General features: G+C 35.8%; 1 protein-coding gene across 1 annotated transcript in view; it reads left to right on the forward strand.

Moving 5' to 3' along the window:
• The first annotated feature begins 2006 nt into the window (after nt 1-2006).
• PKDCC (protein kinase domain containing, cytoplasmic) overlaps nt 2007-23817 on the forward strand; it is a 46551-nt gene continuing 24740 nt past the window's right edge. Inside the window, exon 1 of the mRNA XM_072140251.1 lies at nt 2007-3112. Coding sequence (XP_071996352.1) covers nt 2324-3112 — 789 coding nt within the window. The 5' untranslated portion in view covers nt 2007-2323. The remainder of the gene's footprint in view (nt 3113-23817) is intronic.

The raw sequence follows: 23817 nt of genomic DNA on the forward strand, positions 1-23817 counted from the left end.
CTATCTATTATCTATCTATCTAATAACTATCTATCTATCTATCTCATATATATCTATCTATCTCATATCTATCTATAACATATCTATCTATCTATCTATTATCTATGTATCTATCTATCTACTATCTGTGTAGATAGATGTGTATGTGTCTATTTATTATCTATCTTTCTATCTATCTATCTATCTATCTATTATCTATCTATCTATCTATCTATCTATCTATCTATCTATCTATCTATCTATCTATCTATCATCTTATTCTATCTATCCATACATCTATCCATCTATCTATCTGTTTATCTATCTATCTATCTATCTATCTATCTATCCATCTATCTATCATAATCGATTTAATCTATCTATCCATTATCTATCATCTTCATATATTGAATCTAATTATGCATCCATCTACAGTATCTATTATCTATCTATCTCTTTATCTCTTAATTATCAATCTACTATCCATTTACTACCTTCTATGTATTTATATACCTATCTATTGTATTAATTATCTCTATTTATCTCATATCTATCTATCTATCTATCTATCTATCTTATATCTATCTATCTATCTATCTATCTATCTCATATCTATCTATCTATCTATCTTTCTTTCTTTCTTTCTTTCTTTCTATCTATCTCTTACCATATCTATCTTTCAATTATCGATTAACCTATTTATTTATCTGTCTCTATATCTCATATCCAATCATCTAATTTTCTACATTAAACAGTTGCACTCTACACCCTTAAGACTAAATGCTGCTCGTCCAGTTCTAGATCCAGACAATACACCTTTATTATTACTATACATTGCAAGTATTTTATCCAGTCTGACAAAGGCGTCATTGCTTCCACCGTCAGAGGTCATTTCATATTCTACTGCTTAGACCATAGTCTAGAATGGGACATATGTTTCTTTAGTCTTGAAATTTATGCTTATTTCTTTTAACACTTCTGCTCTTTGATTTATCTTTGGGCTGATTGTCTTAAGATAAACCGTGCTCCTATTTTGGGCAGAATTTCTCTAATTTCTTTTTGGCACAATCTATACCAGACTGTTGCTTATCGTTGGTGGGGACTGGAAAGTATTTGAGTATTTGCCCTTTTTTTGCGCAAATTAATTATACATTATGCACCAACATGAATGCAAGAAAAAGTTACAAAAAATGTGCAAATCTAAAAATATCTGCAAAAAAATAAGGATCAAAGCAAAAATACATCTGCTGCAATGCTCTGTATTGTTGGCCTCTCTGTCAGTATACTCTTAATAGGACTCTTATATATTGACTGTTAATATCTGTTAATATTAACTCACATCTTCCAAAAACTTGTCGTCCCGCTTCCTTTGACAAATCCGGTTAGTTCTGCATCATATTGGGCAGAAGACATAAATTACCATAGAACTAAACAATTTGCCTTTCAGGGATCAGGGAAAGCTGGAATATATCACAGTTGAGAAATTTTTGGCAACATTTTTTTATAGAAAAAAACACAATTTGGAGTTTTGGAAAATTTTCGTTTCCAACTTTTTTTTTTTCAAATATAGTTTATTTAATGCAAAAAAAAAAATTCTTTTATGGAGGTTGGCGTGCATAGATGAGGCCAGGAGTTAAGGGGTTAATTCTTCCCTTGTTTCGCATTGACTATGTTTCCCTGTGGTGCGTAAAATAACATACAACTGCTGTGCACTGGAGAGGGAGGTGAGGGATAGAGCCAGAAATATGATACTTTGCAGGGTAATATGGCAATGGAATCAGTCTGCAGGGAGGTGCGGAGTAATCAAGACGCTGGGACACCTTGTTTTTTTGCATGTGTGTGCACTATAGACATTGCCTGTGTAAGGTCCTGCCTGCTTTACTAGGAGTTAAACTGCTGGGGGCACCCGATGATCTACAATTCACATCTCCCAGTGTTTTCCAGGCTGTGGCCTCTCAGCCTCCCAAAAAAAAAAAAAAAATATGAAGCAGTAGCCTAATCTCAGCTCATCCTCAAGTTTGAAGACAAGGGAAATGCAATGAGCCACATGTCCTAATGCAAATGTAGGATCCTTGTACAATCCAGGAGAAGGGGAAGTGTTATATCCCTCTATGAATGACTGATGCTGTCACTCAGTAAGAGGCTGGCCTTAAGAGATCCGTCTGAAAACACGCCTTCCCTCTCATTCCTTCTCTGACAGTCCTGCAGTGAACATCCATTCTGTGTAGGATCGGGGAACTGCACACAGAAGTCTGGGCAACAACTTCTAAGACCAAGGACAGCAGAGGTTGGAGTGGAAGAACATTAAGTTTGGTCATAAGGATCCTTTAAGTGGCCTCCTTCTATGAGTCAAGATGTCCAGCCGTGCAAGGATTTAGGAATACAATGTGAAGAAAGACTTCTTCAGCTTCCATCATTCAACCTTAGCAGAAGTGCTGAAGGCTGGGGACCTGGACACAACCTGAGAATGAGACGAAGGAAGATTGTCATTGCAGGCGGATTTTTTCTCTCTTTCTTCCTTGCTACTTTGTTGAATTTGCTTTGTGTACCAGGCTTCGATCATAATCATCAATTACAGGATAGGGGGACTCCTGTACCCCTTGGACAATCATGGCAAGATAATGAGATATCTATGGACCTACTGAAACAACTCCAAGACAGGTATCAGGAGGTGATCCGCTATAGAGAACACCAGGTACCGGTATCGGCTACGGAAAGACTTCTGAGACCCTTAGAGAGGAGACTTATGGACCTGGCCCAGCAATCTTCATCTGAACACAACCTGAAATGGGAAAACCCTAAGAGATCCAGTTCTGATCAGGACATATTATTTCAGTCACATCCCAGTTCAAAAATAGATCTGTCCCTACAGCCACCTTTGCTGGGTTGTCAGGACATTAGTAAAGGAACCGACCTACGATATTTAGGCTCGGGCTACACCAAAGCTGTTTATAAATTGATGTTGAATGACACGGTGTCGGTGGCACTGAAATCTGTCGATTTCGGGGGTCATGACATACAAAATTGCCTTAAAAGGTATAAGACTTTGGAAGACTGCTATAGGTTGGCGTCCTTCAAAATTGTCAAAGAAATGATCTTACTGCAAAGGCTACAGCACCCAAACATCCTACAGGTAAGAGTGAGCATCCACCTTCTTCAATGTGGTCATCATACTACAATTTAATTTGTGATCTTTTTGTGTTTTAACCCTTTTTTGTTACTTAATTTTTACGTTGTAATAACTATTCAATATCTTCTAAGAAATTGATCAAAGCTAGAACATTTATTGTAAAAAAAAATCTGTACATTTCTTAGAATTCCAAATTTTACAATTCAAAAATTGGGTAAAGTAAATTAAGAATGCCCCCCACTAAAAAAAAAAAATAACGAAAAAAAGTGAAAGAAATTTCCCATGGAGATTTGCCAGTGGTCCTCAGCAGTTTGTATACACATTGAGATGCTCTACCTTCTGCTAGGTCCTCCTTGCAATCCCAGACAGTCTTGTTTGCAGGCACACTTAATTTTTCTTCCTGAATCATTGACGAGACTCCAAAAATTTTTTTTTTTTTTTATTATGATACAAATCATTTTACGTTTTTAGTTATGTATCTGAATTGTACTTTCCAGATGCTTTTTTCTCACTCTCTTTCCTTGGATATGAAACACATTCTCTCTATTGACTTATGTTTACTAGAGACAAGAAATGGAAACTGATGCATATATCAGGCATTACAGTCCCGATGACCCAGACAAATGTCACCTTCTGAGTTTACCGATTACACGGAAACTTCCTTTGAGTTTGCAGTGATTTCGATAACTGTTATGCCATGAAAATTTTATAAAAAACTTAGAAAATAACATTGGTATGGCAATGATGCATCGTATAATATGTCCATCTTTAAGTAGATTATTAGTAGTATTATCAGTCCCATACATGGTCATTGTTCCAAATTGGTGCATCTGACAACCTCCGCCCTTCTACATATATACATAAATAATATTGTGTAGTAGCACATGGCCTAAGTTTTCCATGTTTGCAAATTTGCACTAAAAGGACAATCCAAGTGTTTTAAGGACTACACCCCCCCTTCCTCTACAGCCCCCCAGGAACTCAATCCTGGAGGTTTATTATATGCAGTGAAAAAGTTTGAGCCTCAGCTCATTTACTAAGAACAGGAAAAGTGTAAATCAAGCCCAGTCTTTCAAGAGAGAAAACAAGGCTATCTGTGTGCCTGAACAACACGGATCCGGAGCGTAGAATCTTTAGCACTATTGATAATTATAAAAATATTGTGCGGAACAGTTTCCCCCCGGTGAGGAACAAGTGCCGCATTGTTGATTCAGTCTTGGAGAAAAGACTCCGACAATGTTCTAATCAGATCAGATTCTTCTCTGTGGACACCTTACCCACACTTATTTTTCCTTAGATTCCCATGTTATTGATATAGTCAGGGCAGATGTAGGTTATCTGCCCCACAACTGACATACTTATAAGTTCATATTCTGAAATTTGGATGTCTTCAAAATGTCTTCGTAAAACATTTTGTAGATGTTGACTAAGATGTCAACGTTTTCGGTGCAGGTCTTCTTGGAAAATTTGTCCCCCAAGCTCCAGACCTGACACATTTGGGGCAACTTTGTAGGATTACAAGACATGACATATGACCAACCTTGGCCTTAAATTGTACATAATTCTACTCTACCCTTATGTGACCTAAAAACATTTCATTAAGCTTTCAAACGCTACACAAATTGCCTTATTGTCCTACTTTATGATGTAGTCTGGGTATTAATATATAATGCGTTAATAGAGCCCATCTATACTCAAACTACACCCCAATCGACAATTATTAAACTACATTACAGTCCATTAGTCTAATGTCTAACTGGGGATATATTTTTAAATTATTTCCTCCAAAAATTGGTCCGATTCTAGCAAAATAGAAATGTGTGGATCAGATCAGGATAAACAATGGTCCTGAAGATAAACTAGTTTGATAGTGGGAGGACAATCGAGCCATAGACAATGTGATGGTTGTACAGTGTGACCAAAATGGGACAGACCATCATTTACATAACGTCAGCTCAATCTCATTGGCTTTTTCTTTACCACATGGATTGAATTGTGGATGTATTGTGAATTTATCAATAATCTAAATGTCATACAGTAATTGTGTAGTTTAGATAAAATATTATGGTTGTATATTGTTTTGAATTAAACAATAGAATGGATAATCTTCTTGTATTATGATGATACTATTGTAATTATATATGAATTATGCAGAAACTGGTTGCGTTGTAATGATATTATATTATAGTAGCAGTGAATAGTCTTAGTACATTCTGATTGTATTGTGCTAATAGTCTTAGCATAATCTGGTTGTATCATGATTATACTATAGTAGTGTTATATAATCTTAGATAATATCATTGTAGAACCTCATATTCTTGACATAATCTGGTTGTGTCATGATCATACTATTGTAGTGTCATATAATCTTAGTATAATCTGGTGATATTGAGATGATATCATTGTAGCACCTTATATTCTTAGCATAATCTGGTTGTATCATGATCATACTATAGTAGTGTCATATAATCTTAGATAATATCATTGTTGAACCTCATATTCTTGGCATAATCTGGTTGTATCATGATCATACTATAGTAGCGTCATATAATCTTTGACAATATCATTGTAGCACCTTATATTCTAGATAATAATCTGGTTGTATCGTGATCATACTGTAGTAGCATCATATAATCTGCAATCTGGTTGTATTGCAATGGTCCTACATTTACAAAATGTAAATTATGTATACTCTAGTTGTATTGAGCTGTTACTATAGTAGTGATGGATAAACTCTGCATAATCTGGTTGATTTATGCAGCTCCTAAAGTGGCAGTAGAAAATATGCTTGTACTGTCATGTCCTTATAGTAGGGGTAGGAAAACTGTGCATAATCTGGGTATATTGTAATTTATTACAGTAGATAAATTCTGTAGTATTGATATACTCCAATATGAGTATTTAATCTATAGATGATATGGTTGTATTGTGATATACTGTATTATGAATGTATACACTATGTATAATGTGCTTGTATTGTGATATACTGTACTAGGAATACATAAAGTATGTATAATATGTTTGCATTGTGCTGATACTATAGTAGTGGTAGACAAACTATACAGACATAATCTGGCTACATGTGATGGATGTATTATATCTCTGTCCTCAGTGACTTCAGCAAAATCATGGGATAATATTCCGATATAACACAATAGAGTGAAAATCTGATGTGGCTTTTCTGTATAGTGGTTGCACATGATCTGATGTTTGTATGACGTTGCCCAGATTATCTGTGAGCCCTCTTCTTGTATCACGATGATACTGTTGTCTAGATAATCTCCATGGTTTCATTGTGTACTTGGGATTATCTATACATAGCACGCTTTTCTTAATTTAGCATTAACCACAACAAACGTAATTCAGTTGTCACAGAGGAGATCAGACGCATTGCTGACCTTCTGGAGATCAAAGCCCGACATGTGATCCTTTATATGATTTTAATATCCATTCATTACAACGTTAGCACTGTTTGACCTACTACAGGCCGGAGACGTGGAGTACAGATCCTGACTTTACAGACTCCGACGGGGCAATGATGGGTTTACTGACCATAAATGACATTTACAAGGTAACATGTAAGTGTCAACCACAAATAAATACATGTAGCCTGCACATCAGTGACTGGCAGGGGCTCATATGAGATATATTGTGGTACCTATGCAGAACAAACCTCCCCAATGGCCAAACTGATTGCGTCAAATATCGGAAAACTGAGTTGTTTGGCCAAAATTGTCGTAATTTTTTGTCTCTTGTTCTTTCACGTAGTCTTACATAGGGCAGTAAGTATCTTTGTTAACCTGAAACTAGGGTTTGTAGATAAAAAACAGCAATTACTAAAAATTTACTACACTTCTTACCAAAATAAGACGGAGTAAGCTAATAGCATAGAAATTTAAGGGGGTTTCGACCTTTTTAAATATTCATGACTAGACATGAGCGGATCTATTTTTTGTCTCATAGATTAGGTAGGAATCAGCCATTTGTCAAGCACAGAATCGATCCGAATCATTTTCGGATTCTTTCAAAATGGCGGCAATTGCTACTGACCCCCTCCCCCAATCCTAGAGTTCGAATGAATGATATGACATGGAAGCTTTTTAACATAATTCTGTGCTATAGAGGACTAGAAAAGGGTTACACAACAATTTCCAGGAAATTAAATCACATTGGTTCAGAATGAATAGATTTGGACCCAAATCGAATTGTTTGAAAAATTTAGCAAAGCTTCAGCAAAGGGAATCCTGTATGAATTGCTCATCTCTAAATATGACCATGCTTCTGAGTTCTGATGTAGACTCTATCCCAGGCCCTTGACTATAATGTATCATAAATAATATTGGTCAGTTTGTGTGGGGAAGAGACACCTCATGGACCGTTTCATTGCTCCTGGGTCCATTTGTGACTGTAGGTTCTACACTAGAGTTGTCCAGGATGAGGAATAAAACATTTATTACCCTCGGATGTCTGGAGTTCAGGTTCCCCATGGTGCCGGTCTTGTTGGTATACAAAGGCGGAAAGGTTGATACATCTGCTACAGGTGTAGGGCCCAGACAGAGGCCACAGAGGGACAGTGCTGTTGATGTGAGCTTAGCTTAGTGCCGGTTAAAGGTAAGTATAGGTTGCTAATTTTATATTTTTATATCTGGGGCCCAAAAGAATTTTTCCATCTTGGGCAACCTCTTCAAGTTACACCCCTGTAAATAACCTCTCCGTAAACCATCGTTATCACATTATCGACGCATTACAGCTCCGATTCACATGCATAGAATATTCTTATGGATTGGTCATCGATATCTAAAAGCAAGAAAATCCCTTCAATGATGGATCCTCTGACCCAATGACAGAATACAGACAGTGATAAACTTGTCTGTATTCTGTGGATAAACCCCTTAGAGCTAGGGTAGAGGTCGTCCGGGCATATACAAGGACCTTTACGTGCCGGGGGGGGGGGGGGCACCAGCAAGTCACACTGCCTCTCCTGGGGTATTTAGCTATTAAACTAGAGCAGTAAACTGAATATTTGAGTCCCTGTGAGTCAGACCTCTACTAGCAGGGAGACAAGTTTTGATACCATTGCCCTGTTCTTTTACAACCCCACCCGCTTGCAAAGTTCACAGTTGCAGTAGTACATCTATCAGATATTGTGTCTGTTGTATCTGATATTTGGGTTACAAGTGATTTGATTGTGTTAAGGTGATCTGATCTCCACAGATTGCAACGATTTAGAAATGTTGACGGTTTCCATCCGTCCAGGCAAAGAATAACATTATAACAGAGCTTATTACTACCATCTAGGATCGTCAAGCTGGCTTGTTAATATGTCATTGTTGAGAGGCACCAACACGCTAACACAAAACAGACAGATACACACAGGCTTTTATGATAGCCATCTCCAAGCCTGCACCGAAAACCATGACTTAGCAGAAGCAATGCATTTCATCTCCTCCAGAGCAGCAGCCAATGGATGAAGGAGAGGTTCATTAGAAACAGATTATGGTTCACGGGACTCAGTACACAGCAATTATGTCATAAATTAGCAGTCACAAATCACCGCTTGTCTCCATGTGTAGGTGATGCTAGCTGTGGCTTCAAGAGACAAACCAAAGTTTGAGAACACAAAAATCTCAAGTATAATCTTGAAACTTTGACATTTCAACACTTTTACTTTTCCAAAAAGCATGCAAATTAGACTGAAAAACATTCCTCGATAGAACTCGAACTATGGTTGGGGTTTTCTTTTTATTGCATTTTTCACGATGTTCTCATTCCACCAAACATAGGAAAACTCAGATGATACAATTTTACATTACATTTTTTTATCATTTTTTTAAATTATTATTTTTGTATTTTTTTCATTTATTTTTTATTAACCTTATGGCTTTTAGAAGAGACGCTTTTGCTTTGAGTATTTAAAAAAAATTATTTTTTAACTACTACCATTTATGTTGTAGTGTTGGGTATGTAAAAAGCTGAAGCCAAATTTATAATATCGCCCCCAGGTACATGTGTCCTAAATTCCTCCACCTTCTTATACTTTATCTTTCTAATGCTCTACAGGTATGTACACAGGTTGTGTTTCCAAAGCCATTTTGCCATGTTCAATAGTCACATTTATTGTAAAAAAAAAAAAAAAAAAGACCAGTAAGTATTTTTCTTTCACATAAAACGCTAAGCAAAAAAATCTTAACATTGCCCAGTATTACATTCTGAAACTTTATTTCACTCCATATAGTATTGAAAGTTGTGTAAAGTGACATAAAAGTTGTTCAAACTAATATAAAAGTTGTATAAAGTGGCAAAAAGTTGCATAAAGTTAACTAAAAAAGTTGCATAAAGTTATCTAAAAAAGTTGTATAAAGTTTTAGAAAAGAAAGCTGTATACAAGTCGTATAAAACGATATTCTAAAAAATTGGACAAAAGTCGAAGGCCCAATATTCTGTTATATATAATATTAATAATAAAGCAGTTACCCAAAAGGGCATTATAGGATCAATATCTATAGTATTCTATGTTTAGTACTAAAATATTAAATAGGTACATCAAATTTTCTGTAAGCGGAATTTATTTAAGGCCATTTATATATTTTTTTGTAAGTGCTAAAAATAATGTTGATTAAAATATTACTCTTTACCTTTCTATTACTCCCGAGTACTTTTTTTTTGACCCTACATATTTTCTATTTCAATGGGCCAAAATGTCTACAGCCTGAAGCCCAAAAGGTCAAATTCGCCGTAATCGTGGGAAAATATTCATGAAAAAATACATTAACTGTAAATTGTGAAAGCCTCTTGTGATAAGGCACTTTCTAAAGTGTATTTTTGCTCACCCAGCATGTACGGTACCTCCTTCTGTCAAAATAAGATGGATTTGAAGGTATTATCATGTAATCTGCACCATTCTACACTGTAAAATGAGGAAAAGAAACAATAGATATCACCGAGGTGATGAGGCATCTCTGTGACCTTAAGATCCTGGAAAGTAAAGTGGAAGTTTTTGAAGAAAAAAACAACAAAAAGTTGAACTGTAGACCGATCGGATGAAATTGAAATAAATTCAAACCCTTTTTAGGAGGTTCTTCAACCTTCTTAGACACATCTTCTAGGCATTACTTAAATTCTTAGGAGAGAAGCAATTGTGATGGGCAGGTGCGCGTCCATTAAGATGGAAATGTATTTGGTCAAGAGGCTTGTTCATTAAAGTAGATTTAATAATGAGGGGGCATTTGGGAAAAAGGGGGATTTGGGTCACTGATTCATTTTAACACAAGACTTAGCTGCCCACTAATTGCCTCCCAGTTGCTATGTATCAAATACTCTTGATGGTTGCCTCTGTCAGGAAGAACTTTTGTTTCCCAACTTGAAAGTTAAACGGTCATTTTCATTCTCATGTTTCGGATGAAAAATGAAGAAGAAGAAAAAAGAAAAAAAACCTTTGTCCTTCGCCATCATTGATGACCTACAACATCCAGTTGTCTCATTCAATTTCCAAAGACAAGCCCTAAATGCCACTTTATTATTTGTATTAAAGAGCATAAATTAGGTCACCACTTTTTGTTTTAAAGTCTAAAAATATTATTTTCTGAGAAATAATCATAAATATTTATTTAAAAAAAAAAACTAATAGTGGAGATCACATTTTTTTATTATTCGGTCAAGCACTCAGATTCTTAATAACTAGTTCTTTCTGGTAAATTAATTTTTTTGAACTACGAGAAAATACATTTTTTAAAAAAAATTACAAATCTTGAATTCAACATTAATAAATCAAATCCAAACTCAATATTATGAATTAGGCCACATGTAACTACCGGCCTGATTTTCTTTCTTTTCTTTTATTTCAGTATTATTTTTTATTTTCTTTTATGCTAAAGAAAAAACTTACAAATAGTTTTCAACAAGAACTTAACTAAACTTAAAATATAAATTCTACTAGTCAATAAATTAACTATAGTTAGTACACATATACATTGAAACCTCTCCAGAAGAACCCCTCCTGAAATGACCAATTTTTTTCCAGTTTTCGTTTTTTTCCCCCATTTTATTCTACGGAAACTGCCCCCCTATGAGCAGATTGGGCACTGCGCTCAAAGAGGTTTCACTGTATAATACATTTTGAACTGCAGGTCGAAGGAGCTTTTTTGATAAAATTCAAATAAACCAACATTTATTGATATATGTAACAAAAAAATGTAAAAAATTAAAATGAAAAAAACAAAATAAGTAAAAATGTCTAAAACTAAAAACTACATGAATGTTAACATTCTTTAACAATTTTTTTCCCTGTTTTTGGATATTTATCTATTTTTTTTTTTGTTTTGTTTCTATGAAGCAGTCACGTGACAGGGCAACTTTATTGCCTCCTGACTCACACATGACACATATCTCTAATTTATAAGGGTAATTGTACTGTTTGTATTAGTTAAAGTACTTTGCATTGTAAATCTGCTCTCCATTCATGCGTCTGTGAGAGAATCCTCTTAAACACTTCCATGGACTTGCAATAAATAACTGTACAACCGATGGAAAAAAATAACCTTAGTAGAGTATTTAAGCCTCTGCTAAAGTCACGCTATTAGCTCATTTAAACAGTAGCAAGGAAAATGTGAAGCAGACCTAATACTCATGTATAGACATGGCAGAGTTCACTCTAAAAATAAATGGGGCAGTTTAGAACGTGACATAATACATAAGACGAGATCATCTACCATATTACATAGCAACATGATAATATTTGTCTTATATGTGTTTAGCAACATCATGGCCTTCAATGGGTGAATGTGGTTTCAATTAGGAAATTATATGATTCCAAATATTTGAGATGTATCTTAGAGGGGTAATCTAAATTACAACATGAGAGATAAAATATGAATATTATATAATACACATTAGGGCAAGGGGTAAATAGTAGCTTTCGTGATTGCTCTATGGATCCATCAATATGCTACTTTTTGTTGTTGATGATGGTCAGAAGTTAATGTTGTGCAATCAGTCTATTCAATGTCACCCAGGGCATCAGGGTTGAGTAGACAGACATTGGAGGGTAGGATGACCTGCACCAGAATTAATGTCATACAATTATTAACTCAGGAGAAGGTTAAGTAGGTGGTCCTTTGGTGGTGGTGTGGAGGTGTAGTAACGGTGGAGTTGTTAGGGGTGGAAGGGTAGTGGCAAAAATTGTAACATCAAACTATAAGAGCACACAACTGTTTTATGATTGTGTCCAAAAGCCATGGCTGTAGAATCATACTGAGGAGATGGTTGAGTAGGTGCTCATTTGGTGGTGGTGTGGAGGTGTAGTAACGGTGGGGTTGTTAGGGGTTGAAGGGTAGTGGCAAAAATTCTAACACCAAACTATAAGAGCATACAACTGTTTTATGATTGTGTCAAATATAATATGGCACATAGAACATGTCGTACCAAGCTACAAAAGCCACGGCCATAAAATCTTACCTAGGAGATGGTTGAGTAGGTGGCCTTTTGCTATGGTGGTGGTGGGGTTTGTAGGGGTGGAAGATTGGTGGAAAATGTTAACATCAAACTATAAAGGCACATAACCATTTTTTGATTGTGTCTAAACTCAGGTTTGCCAGTATATAATATCATACCAAGCTACAAAGCCACAGCCATAGAATCTTAGTCAGGAGATGGTTGAGTAGGTGTCCTTTTGGTGGGGTGTTGGTGAGGTTTGCAGGGGTAGAAGGTTGGCTTTAAATTTTAAAATTATATTATAAGGGCACATAACTGTTTTAGGATTGTGTCGAAACTCAAGGTTGTGCTAAAATATGGCACCTACAATAGAACACGTTATACCAAGCTACAAAGCCACCGGGACAGAATCTGTATACATAAGTGTGTGTTGGAGACTTCTGAAATCTTTGTTTTTGATTGTCTACTAGGGTGAATAAAGTTGAAAAAAACGAGTATCATAGTATAAACTGTTATCCCAGTCGTCGATTTTTAAAACTTTTAAAAACATTTTCAAATGAATCTCAATAGACTGAACCTGAATTTCTAATTTTTTTTCATAAAGAAAAAAATAGACAAAATATTCCACCCTTTTTTTTTAGTTAAACTAAAACCCCTCTATTCGTTTTATTAAAGAAATCTCCAGTAGGTCATTGACTAGGACATTGATGAAATATGAAATACAGAGAGGCCAAACTGACCATTTTATAAGTGGACTTCTACCAGTGTCCATGTTCTATAGGTGTCCTTGATGAAACAGACATCTGTCTCGTCACTTTATAAATACAGCGCTCCCCCGTTACTGAATACAAGTGCCGGCTTTGTAATGTAATTGACATCTTTCATTTGGATGCTACTGCTTTACCGGGAAGGTCGATACTTCCATTGCTGGAGTTTTCATCACCTTTTAATATACCTCCTGCTTCTCCCATGTCTAACATTGCTGTATTTGTATGGCTGCAATTTGTATGTCATTTCGGGGGAGAGATAACAGCTAATAATAAATAATAATATTATTGATAATTAATATTTCACTCAAAAACTGAAATTCGTAATAAAAAAGTTCACGACAGATTTAGAAGTCTAGTTGTGCCAAAATTATACAAAATATGGTATTTACAAATATGTCTGGTGCCCCTTTTCTCCCTAAATACTTCTAAAATAAATTGCTCATTTTTTCCTATGAAGCGTAGTAAGGTTGCAGCAATACCAAGAATTAGGCCTTGCAAAAACTTTTAAAGTAACATTTATAGATATTTGTAAAATGTATAGATATGTAATGTTTTTGACTGATACTACAATCCCAAGCTGGATATACTAGTGACACAGGATCAGCTCAGAATTCCAAAAAGTGGCCAACCATTTTCTTCGCTATCGCTTGTATACTTGACTTAAATGTATATGAAGGATATGTATCCTCTTCCAACAAAAGATATGACTCTGGTATGAGTAAGGACTAACATGTTATAGCCCGAAACGCGTTACCGCAGCATTTTTATTTTTGCATCATGTCATATCCTCATGTCCATGTTTTAGATATGTTTTTAATGAAGATTTAATACATTTTTGCATATGTTTTAACAGTTTTATCTTTTGAATGCAGGAGCCCTTCATTTTTGTATGTTTTTTGAAAAGATATGTAATGTTTCTATTCTCATAGTGTTTTTATTGCTTGACCTATCCCTCTCTTATCCAGAGATAAGAGGAAGCAATAATGTATGGTCAGCCCAGAAAGCCAAGAGGTGGCCAACCATGGCTTCTCCATCACTATAGACATCCATGTTTGACTTATCAATGGGTGCATGTATATCGAAACAATATATGTTTTTTGGCCTTAATAATAAAAAAACACTCCATTGATTTATATTTGCCTTTATGTTTTTGCCTGTATGGCTCATTATATACATATTATTAGAAATCCTGTGTGCGCAGGTGAAGCCCCCCCCCCCAGTTAGCGTGCAGCGTTTCCCATACCTTGTCTTTGACCTGCATACATGTATAAAGCATTAGGAGCTGCTTGTAAAGTGCATGTTTGTGTTTTGCAGTAATTGTCCATCAAATGTTATGACATGCTCGTAAAAGTGAACGTTCCCACATCCAGATCTGCAATGATTTTGTTAGGGAAACAATCCTTCATCCGTTACATATTAGCCCTATGTCTGCCGGCTTCAGCTGTACGCTGGGTTTTCCGGAATATACTTTCCTTTGCTACAAGAGAGTTAAAGGATGAAGTAATACTATAGCCCGAGCGCGTCTAATATGATTAGGTACTTATTTACTGTAATCATATTTGGCATTTGCTTCTTCTGAGGACTACTAATTCCATAATTTCAGCCCCTTAAAAACATATCGTTTTATCCTTGGTATAGATCGTATAGTGATGAGTTCCACTCATCGTTTTGCTCAGACAGTAGAGGTGCCAGAGAGTCTAAATATAGTAAACAGATACTATGACATAAGGTATCGCTGCTATTCAGCTTTCTTGTAGCTATATACGATTCTGGGTAAGCACCAAGATGGTCAACATTTCCATCACTACAAATGGCTGAGGACACAATAAGGTGTGTTTACCCTTTTAAGTTTTTTGCCGCAATGTTTTTATCTAAGCTGGAGTGGATTTGGATCCTTGAGGGGTTGTTCACGTGGCAATAATTTGGCACAGATTTTTAAGTGGAAAATACCAGATCAAAATCTTGTGTTGCGCTTTCCGATTTCGATTTTGAATGACATGCACTATATTTCGAGTGGCCTCAGTTCAGATTCAACTCAAGAAACGGGAATCTAATTTCTTTTTTTCCATGAGCAACTAGAGAGACTCAGCAGTTCCCATTGATTTCAGAGGGATGAGGATTTTTATAATATCATAGTAGAGAAGGTTGAAAACAGAGGCGAGTCCATCAAATCCAACCTATGGTTCTACCGTGTTCATCCAGAGGAAGGAATAAACCTACACGGCTGATGAAAAAAAATATCAGCAGAATTGACTGGTCGTATAAAAGTCTATCTTATCTTCATGAATCATTTAAGTTACTACAATCTATTTTATAAATCCCTCGGCCATTTCCTGTAGGGCTCTTTAGTAGGATTACTGACAGGAAGTCCTGGCAAATCCCTGCCCCCTCCATCATAAACTTTTTCTACCTTTTCTCCAGTTCTTAAAACCTACAAAAACATTCACAGACTTGTGTGGGTGATATTACTAAAAATCATTTGCTTTGTTTTAGCTTTAGGAAAGACGAAACCTCCCTTTTGACATAAAATAGGCGACCAACCGGTCTTGGTGATATGGGAGGGTCTTAATTTCATGAATGGGAGTCATGTTTAGATGGGATTTTTTTCTATCTTAATTAGTTTAATGCTACAAATTTGTTCTACAATGGACTTTCATGAAAGGTTTGGAAATGTTATTGCAATTTGTAGGAACTTTTTGGACCATTTTACCAAAAACACCAGAAGAGTAGACTTCAAACTAATGATCTGGATAGCCCATTCCCCTGTGCCCCGATGTATCCATAGATCTGCCTGTTACGTTCTTCTGTTTAGTCGAAGATTCAGGCCAAAGCAGAAGTAAATAAGGAGATTTTGTATAAGGTTGCAGTGAAGAAAGTTCTCATATATTAGGAGTCAAGAAGACACCTTGTCAAGTGAAGGGTATCTAAAAATAAGACAAAAACATGGGCTGCTTCTCGTGGCATTTACAAGGAGCTGGCAGTGATGGTGTCTCTGGCAATTGGCAGCTCAAGGAAATACTTGGACCCAGGAGGGAGGCATTAGATGTCAAAGCCTGTGTGGTGTGAGAGAGTGGAGTCTGTGATTACAGATAATACACACGTCAAGGAAGGAAAAGTCCAGGCTATTGAGTTAAGAGCCCAGAACGAGGATGTAAGAGGACAGGGATACGAAGGGTTTGTACACAAGGACGGAACCAGCTGGAAGCAGAGAAGAACAATTTTAGAGATAAGAGAGAATGGACTGTGAGATAAGCTGATATCAATGGTTAATGTTGTCTCTCCAACAAAAATACGGACACAGTGATAAAAAAGGGAAACTTTTTGGGATGACCCTGTGTGTCAACAATTCAGATTCAGAGGAAAACGTTTTCACATATCAATCATTAATCCTACGTAATACTGTATAAAAGTGTTCTGTGTGTCAACAAGTATTCAATCTGTAGAGCATTTTACTTGTTACAACAGTTTTTCCAATTTGTATAATTTTTTTTCAATCAACGTAAAATTTAAAAAAAGTCTATTATTGCCATAAAATTATTTAACCAATATATTTTATAGAATTTATAGAATTTTATAGAACGCTTTATTTTATGCTAATTGCAACCTGTAAAATACAACCAAGGGCAGTCCAACAAAAAAAAATAATTCACCAGAAATTTGGTCAAGTGCATATGGTCTAAATGGGGAGCAGCAGTATTTTTGGTCTTGTGTTCAAGTCCTCAGCAAGAATATTGGCTGAGCGATGGACAGACGGGAAACATAATATCAGACCCAATTCATTTTTTTAACCTGTAGAGAACCAAGTATTGCTTGACGGCTCTCCATATGTGTTAAATTACCAATAGTCATCTAAAGCATATGGGGGCTTTTGAACAGTGGTCACAAATTTCAGGCGGCCACTTAATGACTAAAGCTAATTGCTGATTGGCCAACCTAAGTACGTAGCTTGCAGTCTACATTTTTTATTCCGTTTAACATTAAAAACATGAAATATTTTTTTTTGCTATTTATTATATATACGGTAAATGTATACATTTTGTGAAACTATCTATCTATCTCATATCTATCTATCTCATATCTATCTATCTCATATCTATCTATCTATCTATCTATCTATCTATCTATCTATCTATCTATCTATCTCATATCTACCTATCTCATATCTATCTATTTATCTCATATCTATGTATCTATCTGTCTATCTATCTATCTATCTCATATCTATCTATCTATCTATCTATCTATCTATCTATCTATCTCATATCTATCTATCTATCTATCTATCTATCTCATATCTATCTATCTATCTATCTCCTATCTATCTATCTATCTATCTATCTATCTATCTATCTATCTATCTCATATCTATGTATCTATCTATCTCATATCTATCTATCTATCTATCTATCTCATATCTATCTATCTATCTCATATCTATCTATCTATCTATCTATCTATCTATCTATCTATTTATCTCATATCTATCTATCTATCTATCTATCTATCTATCTATCTCATATCTATCTATCTATCTATCATGCTTGAGAAAGGTGCGGTTTTAGCACCGAAACGTCGCTGTGTGATGGAATAAAAGTTCACCACTTTTCTACAATTCATTGAGTGCTGCCTCTTCACTACGTATATCAAGGACCCACGCCAAGGGATCATCGGCTGTTGCACCAACTACTAATTACTGGCTTGTGCTGCTTTGGACTTTGCATTTTCTATCTATCTATCTAGCTATCTATCTATCTATCTATCTATCTATCTATCTATCTATCTCATATCTATCTATCTATCTATCTATCTAGCTATCTATGTATCTGTCTATCTATCTATCTATCTATCTATCTATCTATCTATCTGCCTATACACAATTATGTTTGCTTGTTTATATATTTTTTTGACAAATTTTACAATTTCTTTTTATAGTTTTTTTAGCTATTTTAATACCTCATTGTTCCTATTTATTCCCCATGTCTTTCCACTTCAGTGGGCAATTAGCTTCTGATAAATCCTGTAATGAAATCAGCATGTAGTGGTCTGTGTCCTTGTGCTTTCTTAAATTAGCTGTAATGCTCGGAGCACTTGAACATATGTTGGGCGCTTGGCTGTAGATATGATTCCATACCGATACAGCAAATGTCTGTTAACGTCTCTGTGCTCACTTGAAATTATGAGTGAAAGTAGCTCTTTTTAACTTACTTGCAGAATTATTTAAAATTTACAGTAAGCAATTTAATCCCTTATTTTTTATGGTTTTTATGATTTTCAGGATACAGCAGCATATGAAAGACTGTCCAACGTCTCACAATGTTAGGGGCAGTGATCAAAGACCCCCAAATAGTTGCTTTTTAAATGCCCTTAAATACCATATTTAATTAGGACCGAGGTGGTGAACAATAAAAGAGTCCATCTCTTAGCCCATCCGCTCATGCAGTGCTGCCCTATCACCATAAATTAATTTATAAATACAGGCAGTCCCCTGGTTACATACAAGATCGGTTCTGTAGTTTTGTTCTTAAATTGAATTTGTATGTAAGTTGGAACTGTATACTTTATAATTGGAGCTCCAGCCAAAATTTTTTGTGTCTCTATGACTATTGGATTTTAAAAATGTTGGGTTGTCGTAAGAACCAGGATGGACAATAAATCTTAATTACAGACACCTGTGATAACTGTTATAAGTCTTTATTGTAGCCTAAGGATAAAGTACAGTAAGTTACCAAAATCCAGAGGAACTAGGGGTCGTCTGTAAGTCGGGTGTTCTTAAGTAGGGGACTGCCTGTAGATGAATACAGTTATTGTATTATTTTTTAAAAATAGATCAGTTTAAAAAATTACATATTTGGAACCACTGCAATCATAAACTGTAGAATACAGTAAAATGATTAGTTTTACCAAACAGTAAACAAAATTCAGTTTCTTTTTTTTTTGCATTCCCCAAAGTATTAAAGATTAACCAGTGAATTATGTGTACCCTAAAATAAGGTTATGTTGACAAAAAAGAACCTTAAACAACTGTAGAACACAGAATCGGGCCCCACAAGAATGACTGTTCTCCATCATATTTTTATTGATTTGAATTGATTTTTAACAACCACCATATTTATGCCAACATCCTACCGAAAGTTACCAAGATATTTTACAAAATAGACATTAAAAAATAGAAAACAATTGGGGGAACTGCAGTTTTCTGCTTACCAAGTCCTCCCCGATCCAAAGAACACAATAAATTCTGAACAAAATTCTGAAAATATTTGTTTTACTTTAAAATTTGTTAAAGTTACACCACAAAAAAAACAAGTCCTCATGCATAGAGATGAGCAGAATCCAACATTTCATTCTGGTTTGGGTGCACCCCACATGAATAGCCACTAGCTATGGCTGTGATTGGCCAAGGGGACACCCCTGGTCAATAATAGCCATGGTAAGTTGCGAGGGGAGTTAATATGCCTGATCGGCAGCCAATTTGGCAATATGTCCATGGCACCCGAGCCCTTAACTTGAACAGAAAGTTCGGGTCCTCTCAGCTTTACTCATAAAGCAACTTTGATGTATACTGGGGCAGATATATTAAGATGTTGTACATCATTCTTGATCATTGTCTCAACTAGCATGCAAAAAGATTACAACTTTTCGGTAATTTCGTTGCAGAACTCGTGTACCCAAAATTTAAATCTATACCACCTATAGCCTGTAGCAGTTTTTGGCGCAGGATGTAGCAAACTTGGTTTTCCAGTGCATCCCTACCCTGGCCCGCCTTGTTCTCCACTATGCCACGCCCACTTAAAAAAAAATGAATGTTGCCTAAATAGGGCCAAAAAGTTTCAAATTCCATGGAATGTTCCAGGAATTGCAGCTTCCTCATGCCTTGTACACCAAAAACTGTCACACATAGCATGATACATCGTCCACAATTATTTTTAATCTTATGCAATGTTAAGGAGTATTTGTTATCTTTTCATTTAGATTGTTGTTGTGTTTGGTCAATGATTATTGTTGACTATTGTAATAATAGATGTTATTACAGGCGGTCAGCGGGTTACATACAGGATAGGTTCTGTAGGTCTTATACTTAAGTTGAGTTTGTATGTAAGTCAGAACTGTATATATTATAATTATAAACCCAGCCAGAATTTTTTTGGTCTTTGTGACAATTGGATTTTAAAACTGTTGGGTTGTCGTAAGAACCAGGATTAATAATAAATCTTAATTGCAGACACCTGTGATAACTGTTACAGCTGCTTATTGTAGCCTGGGGCTAAAGTACAGTAAATTACCAACATTGGAGGTTCGTTTGTAACTAGGGGTCGTCTGTAAGTCGGGATAACTTAAGTAGGGGACTGTCTGTATATTTTTTGCATATAGTTACCACTGTATTGTATCTGTAAATACATTTTGTATCATTTTATAATTTGTAAACCCTTTTTCTATTATTATTTTTTTTATTATTATTATTATTATTATTATTAGTTATGATTATTTCTATGTATTTTAGTATATAAACACTAAACAAATATATATTTTTTTCTCTATGTCCATAGTCATTGGACACATAGTGCTGTGTGCACATAGAGAAGATATTCTGACTAAATAAGGTTTGCTCTTGGATTTTTACCCAGGAACAAATGTAAACCTTTTACTGTGGCTGCTACTTTGTGCATTTCAGTGGTTGGTGCTAAGTGAGTGAGACACAATGAAATAACAAATCCCTATGTAATGCAGCCTTGGTGGAATAAGGGATTTGGGAGTTTGCATATACTTACGCACCGATGACAGCTGAATAATGGAGTCTATTTTGGGTTTTGTTCTAAAGACTTGTTGGCCCTTTGTGTGGAGTCTGACCTTTGAATTCTTTGTCATGTAAGGGCAGCTGTGTCATTTTAATTTGTGGTAATGTGGAATGCTGGACTGACATAAATGGGCGGCTATGTCTGCTGGAAAAAATTTATGACACAATCACTTTCCTAATTCAGATAACTTCATACAACATAATTCAGAGAATCCGTATATTATCTGGAAATAAAGGGAATGTGTTGCCAATTTCATTTGATTCCTTGAAAAGCAACAAAATATAAAAAAATTTTAAAATCTGCTTTTATTTCACAATCAGAAATTTTATTTTTAATTGTCGATGATGTAATGATGGGTCAGTGTTATCTATATAGATGTCATTGTACAGGGAGGAGATAAGCTGTGACATCATCTATTGTCAGTAGTGATGTAATGATGGGTCAGTGTTATCTATATAGATGTCCTTGTACAGGGAGGAGATAAGCTGTGACATCATATATTGTCAGTAGTGATGTAATGATGGGTCAGTGTTATCTATATAGAGGTCATTGTACAGGGAGGGGGAGGAGATAAGCTGTGACATCATCTATTGTCAGTAGTGATGTAATGATGGGTCAGTGTTATCTATATAGATGTCATTGTACAGGGAGGAGATAAGCTGTGACATCATCTATTGTCAGTAGTGATTAATGATGGGTCAGTTTTATCTATATAGAGGTCATTGTACAGGGAGGAGGAGGAGATAAGCTGTGACATCATCTATTGTCAGTAGTGATGTAATGATGGGTCAGTGTTATCTATATAGAGGTCATTGTACAGGGAGGAGGAGATAAGCTGTGACATCATCTATTGTCAGTAGTGATGTAATGATGGGTCACTGTTATCTATATAGAGGTCATTGTACAGGGAGGAGGAGGAGATAAGCTGTGACATCATCTATTGTCAGTAGTGATGTAATGATGGGTCAGTGTTATCTATATAGAGGTCATTGTACAGGGAGGGGGAGGAGATAAGCTGTGACATCATCTATTGTCAGTAGTGATGTAATGATGGGTCAGTGTTATCTATATAGAGGTCATTGTACAGGGAGGGGGAGGAGATAAGCTGTGACATCATCTATTGTCAGTAGTGATGTAATGAATGCTCACTGTTATCTATATAGAGGTCACTGCACATAGAGATGGAGGAGATAAGCTGTGCCATCATCTATTGTCAGTATTTATGTAATGAATGTTTATAACAGTCAGTATTCAGGGTGGGAGAGGAGAAAATCTGTGACATCATAATTTTGGAAAAAAATGTAAAAAAGTAAATAAAAAATATTAAAACTTAAAGCGTACCTTTCACCAGGAATGTGATTTTTAGCTGGTGACAGGTTCCAATAGCCTGCGTTATGCTGATTTTAAAAAATGCCTTTGTAAGCATTCTGAATCATTTCAGTAGTTTATAATAGTTTAATTCACATTACCTTGTTCCCTGCCAGCAGCATGTGGTGAGTCCCATCGGGAAGGCTGCAGACTGTTTATGCTTGTGTCAATCTTCTCTCCTCCAAACTCATGCAGCTCCCTCCCCCCTCCCCACTTCCTGTCATGTGCATTGAGCAGACAGAGGAGGGGAGCGGTGTGGAGAAGAGGAAGAATGCATGAGGAGACTGATACACAAGCTGCAGCTGTTCCCCCCTGGGACTCACCACAAGCTACTGGCAGGGAGCCCGGTAATATACATCAAACTATTATGAACTACTGAAATCATTCTGAATTTTTTAAAATGAACATAGCATAGTCTATTGGAACCCATAAGGTTTGCTTTAACAAAGTTTAGTCATAAATATTGTCACCATTCTTCATTTGAAAGAAGCCTTGATGTACACTATTCAGTCCTAAACACCCACGGAATAAAAAATTAACAAATGTACTATAACGTACCAGACTTTGGGCTGCAGATTGACACTGTGCAGACAACCTCCTGTTCCTTTACTATGTTAGTGTCTTATTAGTGGCTTTTGGGTTATTATAGGTTTTATAACACTTAAGTCATACAGCAGCAATGGATTTCAGAGATCAAAGTATGATTCCTAGGATAATATAATGTTCATATTACCAGATAAGTAAAAACAGATGCAAACAGTAGAGAATTAGGTAGCCCTGACCAGGTAATAGATACTAAATCAGAACTGAAGTTTTATTAATAATTTGTGCTTGTGTCAGGGCTAGATTAAGTTTAACATGGGACAGTATGCAGCACACAGACCTTCACCTTCCCATAATAACTCACGGCTGTATAAATACTCGATTCTTCCTGGATTAAATTTAGCGACCCCTCTGAGAGGCCCTTTAGTTGGTGGAAAGATAATCGTTAAAGGGCTGTTTTCATTCTGCGTGATCAGATTATTAGGGTTTAATGTGATGGAGCTTTGTGTGAAATTGCACAGAATTTTTTTTTTTACATACCAAACCGAACTAGGTTTATGTATTTAAGACTTAAGACCCGAAGTTGCTGCAGGTTTTGTGAACTCTACTTTCACAGCTTAGGGTTAGGGAAAACGAAATTGTCACCTAGGCTGTCAAAATCTTTGCATCATATGACTTGAGGACTAAAATAAAGCTCAAGCCCAATGTTTTTGGTGGATGGAGAAGGCCAAGATTATAATATGTGTGAACCAACTCTGTCTGGTATCCAAATGGCAAATGTTACTATTGTTTATTTTCTTGG

Source organism: Engystomops pustulosus, chromosome 3 (genome assembly GCF_040894005.1).
Source record: "Engystomops pustulosus chromosome 3, aEngPut4.maternal, whole genome shotgun sequence".
Taxonomy (NCBI): Eukaryota; Metazoa; Chordata; class Amphibia; order Anura; family Leptodactylidae; genus Engystomops; species Engystomops pustulosus.